Consider the following 13,504-nt stretch of genomic DNA (forward strand, 5'->3'; position numbering starts at 1 on the left):
TTTGCATACAATTAGCCGAGTAACTCCTATAGCTACATACCTAGTTGTACTAACGTTCTATCCTTTACAGGCATCTGCATTATTTCTGAAGTCATTTTTTCCCTGCCATTGTTGCATAATGAGTTATGATTTGGATCAGAAGAGCTGCTTCCCTCGTGTCCTCGCTTGTGGTCTGCGGTTTTATTATAAGCGTCGCATATCTTCAGAGTATACAAGCTTAATTGAAATGATCGATGGCCCCAAACCTCTGGTTTTTCCATTTTGCCACTTATTTCTTACATATACCGGTGGGACTATATCATAATAATGAGATCCAGCCCACGGGGCAGGAACCCGAAAGAAAACTTACGTACAAGTGGGGAAGGCAGCCAAAGACGTGTCGTCACAACCCACCTACTATTTGTCGCCTCTGTCTTGGCCTGGTAGGTTTCATAAGGATGTTTCCAGAGTGGAAGATACACGGGCAGCTCAACTCGAAATTAAACGTCAAGGTGAACTCTGGGGCGAGACCCTTTTGCATTGGGTGCAACTTTTCGTAGCTTAAGGAAAACCCACATTCCCAGCTGCAAACTATATAGGTTTTGCCTCTCATCTATATAACCTCTTAAATCCGAGAGAAATGTCTCAGTACTGTTAGTAAAATAGCATGCTTGATGTTTAATGTTCTGTTTTTTTGTGATCTACTATTTATGATTACTTTTGCTCAGGGACAAGGGGGGCAGTTGATAACATATTGTATATGCACACCTGAGTCAATAAAAGAATAACATAATAAAAATGCAAACAAGGCAAGTGAAGTTATTTATAAATATCAAGGCAGTTCATGTGACACTGGCGAGACCCAGGGCATAACATGACAGGATGCATTATACATACTCTGTACAAACAGATACCACTGTCATAGAGAAGATCTGGAGTGATGTACCTAAAACTGGTGGATCTTATCAAATAACTTGTCTGCCCAGAGGATACTTTTGCAAATTTATTCAGATCGTAAGCAGTGAATTTTAAATGACCTATCCTGATAAGATAAGGAAATCCATCCATCCATCCATCCATCCATTTTCCAAACCGCTTATCCTACTGGGTCGCGGGAGGTCCGGAGCCTATCCCGGAAGCAATGGGCACGAGGCTGGGAACAACCCAGGATGGGGGGCCAGCCCATCGCAGGGCACACTCACACACCATGCACTCTCACATGCATTCCGACGGGCAATTTAGCAAGTCCAATTAGACTCAGCATGTTTTTAGACTGTGGGGGGAAACCGGAGTACCTGGAGGAAACCCCACGACGACATGGGGAGAACATGCAAACTCCACACACATGTGACCCAGGCGGAGATTCGAACCCGGGTCCCAGAGGTGTGAGGCAACAGTGCTAACCACTGCACCACCATGCCGCCCCCATAAGGAAATCCAAAACATCTTAAACAAGAATTCTGACATTAACCAAAGTTGCAAAATATCCATAGGAATAAAAGGTTACGCTGTGTTGGGTAACAGAGTCCAAATACTGTTTATCCCAGTTTACCAGCTACCGTTCAGTTACAGTCTACATATCAAGCTGCTACATTGATCAGTGAGAAATGCTTGTATTCACCATACCCTATAAAATACACGTTTTTTTTAAATACTTAAAATATTTTTAAATACGGATAACTTTAAGGGATGTCCTGTTCATATTTTTATTTTGTAGCAAAAATATCTTTATATACCTTCGTGACTCTGTAACACAAAATGCATCAGTGATATTCATGTAACAAGTAGAAAGGCTGAACTAAGCGGCCATGTGACTGGGTGTCATAGCAGGACAATCCCAGGACATGCAATAGCGTAGAGTAGTCATTCCCAATCGAGTTTTCGGGGACCCACAAGACAATCCATGTTTTTGCTCCCACCGAGCTTCAGACGACAGTTCACATTTTTGCTTCCTCCCAGCTCCCAAAATTGTGGACCGTCTGTGGGTCCCTGAGGACCGGATTGGCAGGGTTCTGCTGGGCCCTGTGTTCTGTGTCAGTCTCATATGATTGTCAGCGCTCAATCCAAAACTGGCCCCAGTCCATATCAGCTGCTGAAGCAACATGAAAAACAGCCGCCTCAGCTCACCCCACCAGATTGCGGGCTCAGTCCGTTGCGAGCTGCCTTGCCCCAACACCTACATGAACGCTGCAGAGGGAAGATGCATGTTATTCCCAGCCACCCAACCATGGATGATGAACCCCCTCACAACCAGCAGGCACCTGACAGGTCGAGAAAATAGCTGACAGAAATTTTGTGGAGGAATGGTGTTCTGTTGTACTGTTACTTGGCTCAAAAAAGGAGAATAAAACACATATTGCGCTAAAAATGCTGTATGATCCATAACTGCAGCATGAGTGCAATACAAATGGTATGCTACAAAACTATTTGAATATTTCTAAGGCAGTGCACACTTGAGCCAGTCATTACTGGAACTCTCTCATTGTTGCTAAAGGTGTTTCATTTTATTTTCCATTTACTTTAATATTTAAATATATAGAAGGATAAGGTACGCTTCATTGGTCACCAGCGGGGAAATTTTCGTTTTACATTTATGATAAAATTGAACAATTTACATTTACAATTACATTGCATTTGTATGGTTGGATTGTCGAAAAGCAATTTAGGTAAAGCGCGAGTCTCATGGGTACAATATAAAATTTCCTCCGGAGACCCCGCATCAAAGGTCCAGTTCGTCATTTGCTACCGATACACATCCAATCCAACTTAGAACGACTTATCGTTTTTTTTTTAAGTAATAATAAAAATATGCATTGGGTGGATGTTTTACTGATTAAGAGAAGATTAATACTACTGAATAAACGTACTGAATTGTGAATAGGTTTCTCACCTCAATCACAAAGAAATGCTTCGATCATTAATCAGACGTATGCCAAAAAAATTGCATGAAATATTATATGTGCCTTTTGCTCAGGATGAAGAACCTAGCAGAAAATGAGGGGGAGGGGCATCAATCCTACGTAGTGAAGGAGCACCTCGGAATTTCCTTCGTGCCGCTCCGGCTCTGCCTCCTCATAGGTCTGCCGGCACCCGGCACCGGAGCACAGTGATGCAACATCGGCCGTCCTTTTTTGAATCAGCATCTTCGAAAACGTGCAGTGGGTAAAGGGGGCACACGGGGACTGGTGCATCTCCGCGGAAGTCGCCGGATCCGATGAACTCCTACCTGCCTTGATGTGTGGGGAATGCTGGTGGCCACGCGTTTGAGCGCATCGCGGTGAATGACATTTATTTCCCTGCCCGTTGTGTTTTTTAATCGGAAGCTGCGTGTTGTTTTAATAACCCCCCGCGAACGTGAGTCCCATGTCTTCCCGCCTTTTGAACGCCTCACATGGTTACTGTCAAGCACTGTACATAAATCAGCCACCGCCGATAGTGTAGTTAGAGGAACGGGCGCACACATGCACATCAGAGCGCCGGAGCTTGCTGCGAATGCAGCAGAAGCAGCGCAAGCAGTCGCCGATCGGTGGTCGACAGGGGGAAGGGATGGCTTGAGATGAAGAAAAAAAGAATCTGCGAGTGATCGATATCTGCTCGTCTTGTTGTGAATCGCTGCAGTGTTTTTACAGGTGTATTGCATTCTGAACAGATTGATAAACGGGCCAACGGAGCCACATGTCACATGTGCTTCACAGGACGAAACGGGGCATCTGCAAGCTGGATCTGGAGGAGGATGCTGCGGCAAGTGATACACAGAAGGCTCAAAGCTTCTTTCTACTGGCTGGGCTTATTCGTTAGCAGGCATCCTGTTTTCTTCCTCACTGTCCCCGCAGTCCTAACCATCATCTTCGGATCCACTGTCCTGAGCAGGTTTAAACCCGAGAAGAACCTCGAGGTCCTGGTGGCCCCGACTCACAGTCTGGCTAAGATCGAACGGAGTCTAGCGAACAGCCTTTTCCCCATCGACCAGTCCAAGAACAAGCTGTATTCAGACCTGCACACTCCGGGCAGATATGGCAGACTGATCCTGCTCGCCAAGTCCGGGGCAAATATACTGGAACTGGCCGACCAGGTTCTGCAGATCCACAAGAAGGTGCTCGATATGCGGGTCAATTACAAAGGGTACAACTACACTTTCGCTCATCTCTGTGTCATGAGGCACCGGGACAAGAAATGCCTCTTGGATGATATAATTACGATTTTTGAGGATATCCGCTCGGCTATTCTCTCGAACAGCACTTTGTCAAAGGTGCCAGTGAGCTACCCAAATACAACGTTAAAGGTGAGGCAGTTGCAATTCGGAAACTGTTACTAAAACGTTTCTTTCGGGTTCATAAATCCTCGGCATAACACGAAGCAGGATCTCTGCTGTTTAAAGGTGCGCCGTGTGCTTTATTACTGAAAACTGACATTTACCTCGCTTCTCTGCCATTCATAATGCAACAAATATTTCTGCTAGCCTAGCTAGCAATACGTTTTCAATGTACAGTATTTATGGCGTAGTAGCCGCTTCTAGTCAGCAATATTCTCCTACGGGGAGCGGCGCAATAAGACCCGATTGATGCAAAAGCGTGTTTGGTGCTCTCGTCGTGGGGCAAGTTGGTGTTAAAACACGGGACAATGCTGTCCTAGGCTATCAGGAAAAGCGCTCCAACGCAGCTCTGCCCTGCTGAAAGCTGCCAGGTCCGTCCAGTATTGCACGTCCTGGTTCAGCTTGCAAAGCGGTGCATTACCACGGTGCATTGCCACGAGCCCCGCATCCTTTCTGCACGGGAGGTGCAGCATTCCTGCAACTTTAGAAGCATAAACGCTTTGTAATCAGTGATGACACTGGGGTTAAAAAGATCCTGAAAATATAGTCATAAGTTCGTATTGTATTTTTTTGTATAAACGAATAATACCATAGGTTCCAGGAAATATTTCTGTCACGGGATTTACCCTGTAGGAGATGCAGCATGTCTCCTGCGGGAACCTTTTACGCTTTTGTAACCTGCCCGCATAGTCGGCCGCTCACTACTGTGCCTTACGGCCATTCAAAAAAATTATGCAGTAGAGTAAATCGGTGGATGGGAAATGATCGGTAAACTGGGAAATGATGCACAAAAATGATCTCCAAGCTACGTATTAGAAGCATGAATCGTAGGACACGCTGGGAGGAAGAGAGGCACAGTGGAGGAGATAACGTCACCTAAGCGTCCGTAATTCGCCGGCTCGCTTTCATTCATACGATTTCACCGGCTTAACTCCTGACCGAATGACCGCAACTCCGGTGCTCTGTTCGGGGATGGCGCTCTCCTCTCCGCTGGTATAGTCTCTTATTTCCGATCGCCAGCAGGCTGGCGGCTTCCCTGACTCATGCCTGACTTTACAGTGACCGGCTCCTTAGAGATTCCCCGAAATAAGGGGAATCACCTTCGCTATGTCTCCCTCGGTACGCTGAGCCGTTTTATAGTAAAGCAGAGATCCTGCTTTTCAGAGCTGGCGATTTAAAATCCGGTGCATCTCCTTCAGTGAAATGCTTCTTAAATATTTTGTCTCATTAATTCATTTTTTTCAGAATTATTTCAAGATTTCAAATAACGACTTTTTACATAAAATAATTTTTAGGGAAAATTATATAAATACAAATGATGAAGTATACTGTATATAAAGTACGACATAGCGAACTAATCAGCAAATTGCAGTTTTATAGATTGGCAGAGAAGCAATTTTGTTGCACCCTATAAAAAGACACTTAACCGCCTGTGTAAATATAGAGCTGTATAAAACGACACTGCGTAAAACCCAATTTTTTAAAAAGGGGCTGTTCCTAAGAACATCTTTAAAACTGTTGTTCACTTATAATAATAATGACCATTTTGCTTCTTTTTAATTGGCTTGCATAACAAGGTGGAATTGGTGTTTTATGCTTGTATATGCATGTCATTGCTTGGAATTCGCACAACTAAAATAAATAATAAAGGACATAGTAATATAGTCGAAAACTGCACAGCCAGTAAAAGTAATATTGTCTTTATTATTGCATTGGTTTATTCTAATGTCCTCATATTTAGCTACTCTGTTCTCTGGTCCATTTCCCTCTTGGCATTTCCTTCAGCATCAGTCAACAATCATCTTAGTATTTTACACTTTACTCGTGTATAATTTAGGTGTTTGATGAAGCGGTTCGGGTTTAACTAATTTGTTCAAGGTATTGAGTTTCTTTTGGGATTTTAACCATCATTTTCTTGCTGAGCAATCTGCTGCAAATTTACTACAATCATTTTTTTCTACTGTCATAAAGACGGTAACCCCCCCCCCCCCCCCCCCTTTCCCCCATTTCCAAACATGCACACCTCATGCTTCCATCCCACTCTTTCCTCATCCCCATCCTGGTGCTTCCCAGGTTTCGCCATGAGTCAGGGATACTGGACACCGACATTTGGTGGATATGGGCCGGGGGTGTTGAAGCGTGACAAGAATAAATCCACAATTTCCTTGGCAACAGGCAATAACAGCTGCTATATGGTTTCCTTTAGTGAGGCGGGGAGGGCTGAGCTGGTGGAATGTCAGTGGTTCTTCAGTAGACACTGGTTCACCTGTGCAGGATCCATGGTGGCAGAACACTGTCACCTCATCCAGTGTTACAGTTTCAGTGTCATTTCCCTGTGCTGTGTATGGGGTCTGCATGATCTCACTTTCAGGTTATGACAAAATTTCATGAAAAATCGTACTTCTCTATACTTTAGACTGTGTGAAATGAAGCACTCAAAGGCTGGCGTTTGGAGAACAAACGGGATTTATTGAACTGAACCAAAGCAGGGAAACAAACAGGCTTGCAATGGGTCAAAAAGAGAAGGGAAGGACACAGGCAGACAGGAGGAGAAGCTTCAATGACCGGACTGGGGATGATAAGACAAACCGGTACTTAAATACAAAGACTAATGAGGGGTAACAAGCACCAGGTGTGGCTCATCAGGGCCACATTAGGGAGGAGACAGGAGGGTTAGGCAAACATGACGAGCAGGACGTAACAGCAGCCCCCCCCCCCCCCCAAGTGTGTCCTTTAGGCAAGGAGGACGAACAGGGGACAGGAGTGCAAACACAAGAGCAGACACACAGGGCTGGGGACAGATGGGAGAGCAGACAGGACAGGGCATGGCAGGACTGACAGGGTACATGAGACAGACGGGAGAGCAGACTGGACAGGGCATGGCAGGACTGACAGGGTACATGGGACAGACGGGAGAGCAGACAGGACAGGGCATGGCAGGACTGACAGGGTACATGAGACAGACGGGAGAGCAGACTGGACAGGGCATGGCAGGACTGACAGGGTACATGGGACAGACGGGAGAGCAGACAGGACAGGGCATGGCAGGACTGACAGGGTACATGGGACAGACGGGAGAGCAGACAGGACAGGGCATGGCAGGACTGACAGGGTACATGGGACAGACGGGAGAGCAGACAGGACAGGGCATGGCAGGACTGACAGGGTACATGGGACACACGGGAGAGCAGACAGGACAGGGCATGGCAGGACTGACAGGGTACATGGGACAGACGGGAGAGCAGACAGGACAGGGCATGGCAGGACTGACAGGGTACATGGGACACACGGGAGAGCAGACAGGACAGGGCATGGCAGGACTGACAGGGTACATGGGACAGACGGGAGAGCAGACAGGACAGGGCATGGCAGGACTGACAGGGTACATGGGACAGACTCAACACAAGACTAGTGGGGTAGAGCAACCGGACAGGACAAGACAGGACACATGGCACAAAAATGGACATGCAATAGACGGGGGCTGAACCAGGGACCAAAAGGACAGCAGGAGAGACCAAAACTGAACAGATCCACACAGAAGAAAGAGACAAAACATGGGATGGGGCACCAGGGAAAACAGACCAGGGATCAGAGGGTCACATGGCACACATCAATGGGGACCAGGGAGAAGGAGAAAGACTGAACACACCACACCTGGGAAATTCAGATGGACAAGACCCAGGAGACGAAACAAGACAAATAACACGACGAGGAGCAAGGAACAGACAAAGGCAAAACCAGGGACAGCGGAAAGGTCACCCGACAAGACACTCGCCAGGACTGAGCGGACAGGTAGAAGACCCACAATGACAGGGATGGGAACACAGGAGGGAGCCAAAGGGGACACGAGTAAGGACAAAACCAAAGCAAAAGAGGATAACAAGGTAGGGACCAAGGTACAATGAGGGGAAGTGGGGAATATATAGGCAGTCTTCCAGAACCTGGGGAGCTGGGCGGTTATCCTGCGATGCAAACCCTCCTGGGACTGCTCCCCAGCAAGGTGGGGTCCATCAGGACTGGAGGGCCTAAGGGCCTCAGAGGGCCTGTGGGGCTGGAGGGCGCCATTGGTCCAGCAAGGCCAGAGCAGGAGGGAGCCAAATGAACTGTGGGGCAGGACCAGTAGGGCACCGCAGGTCCTCTCCTCTGGGCCTCAGTAGGAGAGTTGCTCGGGTGTGCAACGTTGAGCAAACGAGAGTCCGGGCAGCTGGCACAGATAGTGTGCCCCCTTCTCCCCCTCTGGAAGACAGAGACTCCAACCCCTCTTTGGGGCCCCACCCAACACTGCTGACTGCACCGGGACTTAGGATCGGGTTAGTGCAGGCTTCAGGCTGAAGTGGGGGCTCACAGAACGGGATTTAGGCCTAGGCCCACATGGTCTCATTCTAAGTCCTCCAGTGGGGGATCTTCTGGGTCGACCAAACCCAGCTGGCGGCGACAGGGTACTTGGGCGTTAGCTTGGGGACAACCTGCAGGGAACGAAGAGACCGCCAGTTGGGGAGCCAGAACACTGGGAGGAGCCTGCCAAGGAGACAACAGGAGATGAGGTGGGTGCTGGTGGGGTTGCAGGAGGCAAGCTGGGCGTAGCTGGGGCACCTGGTGCAACCACTGGGGTTCCCTGTGGGGCTGCAATCAAGAGAAAGCAGCCCACACTGCCCAGAGTGATATTTTGGACACTGATGATGACTCATTGCGACGGAAATAGGTGGGCTGGCATCCCTCAGGGTAGGCTTGACTGGCATGGCTGCTGCAAGACTGAGTATAGGTCCCTCTAGGGACAGGAACCTGGAGCGTGGGTGGAGCCCAGCTTCTGGGGGCATAGCAGAGGCAAGGATGAAAATGGGTGGAGCTGACCCCTGTGGGCCAGACTCTGAAAGCTCGAGATTAGTGGCGACACCTTCTGGGCCAGACTCTGGAGGCTTAGGGCGAGCGGCAGCCCTTTCTGGGCCAGGTCTGGATGCTCAGGATGGGTTGTGGCTTCCTCTGGGATGGGTTTTGACTGCACCGGGTCAGGCAAAACGGGTTCTGCAGCGGATTCATCCTGCTTCTTCCATTTCCTCCTCCTGCAACCGGTGCAGCGGTGAGCTGCAGAGAACCAGCGTGCTAAACCGTGGCAAGTTGCAGAAAGTCGGCAAGGTGAACCACAGTGAGCTGTGGAGAGTTAGTGGGTTGAACTGTGGCGAGTTGCGGAGAGCCGGTGGCTGAACCGTGGTGGGGAAGCGGTGCGCAGAGGGACTTCATGACACAGGCGAGCAGAGTGGCTATACAATGCGGGGGAGTGGAGAGCACAGTGACTTCACAAAGTGGAGAAGTGGCGAGCAGAGAGGTTTCACGCAGCGGAGAGGTGGCTCAGATGCGGGACTCCAGAGGGATAATTGCGGACTCTGTAGAAGCAGCGTACGGCTGGACCATAGCGGCTCTGGAGAAGTGGCGTGCGGTGGGACCGCAGTGGGCTCCAGAGATACAGAGTCAGGATGCAGGGGAGTTTGTGCAGGTAGAGATGTGGAGCGTGAGGGGCTCCTGGGGACAGATCCTAGGAAATCTGGAGAGTCGGTGAGCGAGACGAAGGACGTGAAGGCTGGCGTTTGGCGAACAAAAGGGATTTATTTAGCTGAAGGGGTGGGGGGTGGGCAGGGAAAAAACAAGACAGTGAGAGGTCAAAAGAAGTAGGAAGGACACAGGTAGACAGGAGGAACGACGTCAATGACCGGACTGGGGTGATGAGACAAAGAGGTACTTAAGTATAAAGACTAATGAAGGGCAACAAGCAACAGGCCTGGCTCATTGGGGCCAGAGGCAGAAGGGTCAGGCGGCTAGGACAGGCAGGACGTAACAGTCGTTTCTTCTGAACTTAAACAGTTAATCAATGGAGCTATTTTTTGAAGAATTTCTTCCGAAAATGAAACAGTTATGAGGTTGCTATTGCGCAAATATATAAATATGTATCCATGCCAACAATTCTTCTTTCTGAAAATAAATAGTTTTAAAAATCATTTTTAAATAGTCTTAGAAAAGATACCACTTATAGCAAGCAAATTTTGAAATTTGTGCTACACTGTTGCCATGTAATTAATCCATCCAAAAATACTTTGCCCACTTGCAGGGTCTTGGGTGTGTGTAATAATGTACGATGTGCTGAATATGTGAAATGAAATTAAATGAAATTTGAAAATTAATTGATGCATTATTTACCATTTGCCATATCCCGAATCTTGCTCTTCTTTGAGGCATACACGCACATGTATAAAGCTGACAGTTAAGCTTGGCATCTGAGCGCAGGGTCAGCCAATCATTCGACGGGGTTAGGGTTAGTACCCTTAGGCCTAGATTATCACAGGCTCTGGCTGATGATAAATTTGAGTACAGCAATTGGGTTTGTTTTTGCAGGATGGAAGAGTTTCTTTCATTGGCCACCAGCTAGGAGGAGTGGCTTTTGCCCCCAACAGCCGAGATCAGCAGGTGAAGTCCGCCAGGGCCGTCCAGATCACATACTACCTCCATAACTACGGCTCCGCCGCGCAGGACGCCATAGCCGAGAAGTGGGAGCACGAGTTCTGCCAGCTGGTGGGCCGGCTCTCCGCTTCCCGTCAGGACCTGCGGCCTCAGTCGCTGACCTCCCTCAGCCTGTGGCGGGACTTCCACCGGACGGGCATGCTGGCCCGTGGCGAGGTGCTGGTGGGCCTGGTACTGGTGCTGCTGGCGGCCACCATTTCCAGCTCCATGCGGGACTGCCTGCGGGGGAAGCCCTTCCTGGGCCTGCTGGGCGTGCTAACCATCTGCATCGCCAACGTTACCGCCGCCGGCATCTTCTTCATTTCCGACGGAAGGTTCAACTCCACGCTGCTGGGAATCCCCTTCTTTGCAATGGGTGAGTGTTAGTTCCTGGCCTCCAAAAGTCTCCGATCAACCCTGTACCCAACCCCTTAGCCCCCAGCCCCCCGACACCTTCCTCAGGGGTGTTGGACCTACCCACACTAATGTAGGTTTCCTTTCTCCACAACAAGCTTTTGCTCTTAATGCCGCTCACCCCCGTATCACCTCAGAGATAATAACATCTGTTAAGGCATCCATTGTTGTCCTACAGACCTCTAATCTCACAGTGCCTGTTTTTATCGGAGCCTTCCGGAAGCAGATATTAAACATAATGACATTATTAAGGCTCTGCTGTCATCTGTAAATGCTCTTCGCGCGGTGATTGAGTGAGATGGTTTGGTCATGCATAGGAGGGAGGGGGGGGGGGGGGGGAACAAAGAGCTTCTGCTGGCTCTTCTTAGCACAATTAGCTTTGCTGTGGTTCCCCAACGATGCTGAAGCAGCCATGTGCTAAAGCTGCACGTCATATTAAGAACAGACAGTTCATTGCCGCATTAGCATTGCTAATGACAAACTAACCATCTCCAGTGCTGCGACATTACAGCGAGTTCCAATTACAGGTTTATTCTGCTGTATTAGAGTATTGATAGCACAGAAATTGCAGAGTTAGATGCAAATATGTGAATCTTCACATTTTAACATCAGCTTTTTTGGTCCTTTTTAACTGCTAGCTCAAGGGTACAGCAGCATTATTCTGTCTAGTTCCTGAATTATTAATCTTGTGGCCTCATGATCTCCAGGTCATCTACGAGCAGCTACCAAATTCCACAAATACGGAGCATTTAGAATTTTATTATAAATGATTTAAACCAAATTGGGGCTACAATGGGTAAGATTCATAATTCGTAGAACAAGTTGCTGCTTGTCAATATGATTTATTAATGTATTAAGATATATAAATACATGAAAAGCACCTTGGGACGACTTTGTTGTGAAAGGCGCTATATAAAAATAAATTGAATTGAATTAAGATTATACAGATCATAAAGAAATTTTCTATAAGAGAGATTATACATTTTTTCTTGCTTTTGCTCCAGAACTAAAGAAAAAAATACTTTTCAAGGTTATTCTCTCACAGGAGTAGCAGAGCTCGCTGAAGGTGTTAAAACTGAACGTTTTATCGCATTATACCGGCAAATAGCAAAAAAAAAAATCCCACGTGTGTAGTTTAAATTTCACTTCAGAGCATAGTGCTTTTTAAATGTAGTGTGTATATCCACCCATCCATCCATTTCCAAACTGCTTATCGTACTGGGTCACGGGGGATCCGGAGCTTATGGGCACGAGGCAGGGAACAACCCAGGATGGGGGGGCCAGCCCATCGCAGGGCACACTCACACACCATTCACTCTCACATGCATTCCTATGGGCAATTTAGTAACTCCAGTTAGCCTCAACATGTCTTTGGACTGTGGACTACCTGGACCTGGACGACGACATGGGGAGAAAATGCAAACGCCGCACACATGTGACCCAGGGGGAGACTCGAACCCGGGTCCCAGAGGTGTGAAGCGACAGTGCTATCCACTGCACCACCATGCCACCCCTTGTAATGTGTATAGTGTCTTTTAAAATGGGTGACAGAGTGACTTTTGTTATCCTAAAAGCTCTTATGCAGACCCAAGTTAAGATGGAAGATTATTCATAATGCATAAAAACTTGCTGCGTGGTTGAAGGCTGAGTTGGCTTGCTGTTCTGGAACCCTATAGGCAAAATTCTGCTGAGTGCCCCCCCCCCCCCCCCCCCAGGAGAAAACACATTTTGTCAATTCATTTATAGTAAAGACGTTTCAGTAGCACAGGATATCTGGTTGCTAGCTAGATCGCATCTGTTTCACAAGAAAAGTAGTTCAATATTAAATAAATAACTGGAATGAAACCAGAGGTATTTGTTCTGATTTTTTTCACTCGTTCTTTTAGCTCTGGTTGAAGCTGAGGTGCCCCTGCCTGTGGTCAGATATAATATTGTCTTTTCCTCTTGAAATACTAATTTTCTTTTGTGCCCAAAATGAAACTTAATGCACTATTGGTAGGGTATCAGGTAAGAAGGCTGAAGTTTACAGAGATCTACCGAGTTGTGATTATGGGTTTGAATGTCAGTGCAGGGTATTCGCCACAATCAACGACAGGAGTTAGCGTAACTCGGACTACTCTGCATTTCTCATCGAGAAAAGCGTGAAAATCTGTCTTCTTTCTGATTAAAATGATTCATTACAATGGCTAATTTATAGGGATTATAAATTGTTGATTTTTTTTTTTCATTTGTACAACCATTCCAACCATTTAAATATTTTAGAATAGCTATAATAGCAAATTCTACTTTATTGAAATTACGGGGGCACAT

The 13,504-nt window shown here is 47.4% G+C and overlaps 1 protein-coding gene across 1 annotated transcript in view; it reads left to right on the plus strand.

Annotated features, from left to right (window-relative positions):
* Positions 1-3,076: 3,076 nt before the first annotated feature.
* The window catches only part of ptchd4 (patched domain containing 4), a 29,388-nt gene continuing 18,960 nt past the window's right edge, over positions 3,077-13,504 (plus strand). The window contains 2 exon segments of the mRNA XM_049004628.1: positions 3,077-4,261; positions 10,676-11,156. Of these exon segments, the coding sequence (XP_048860585.1) occupies positions 3,662-4,261; positions 10,676-11,156 (1,081 nt within the window). The 5' untranslated portion in view covers positions 3,077-3,661.

The sequence above is a fragment of the Brienomyrus brachyistius genome, unplaced genomic scaffold, assembly GCF_023856365.1.
Source record: "Brienomyrus brachyistius isolate T26 unplaced genomic scaffold, BBRACH_0.4 scaffold113, whole genome shotgun sequence".
NCBI classification, from domain to species: Eukaryota; Metazoa; Chordata; class Actinopteri; order Osteoglossiformes; family Mormyridae; genus Brienomyrus; species Brienomyrus brachyistius.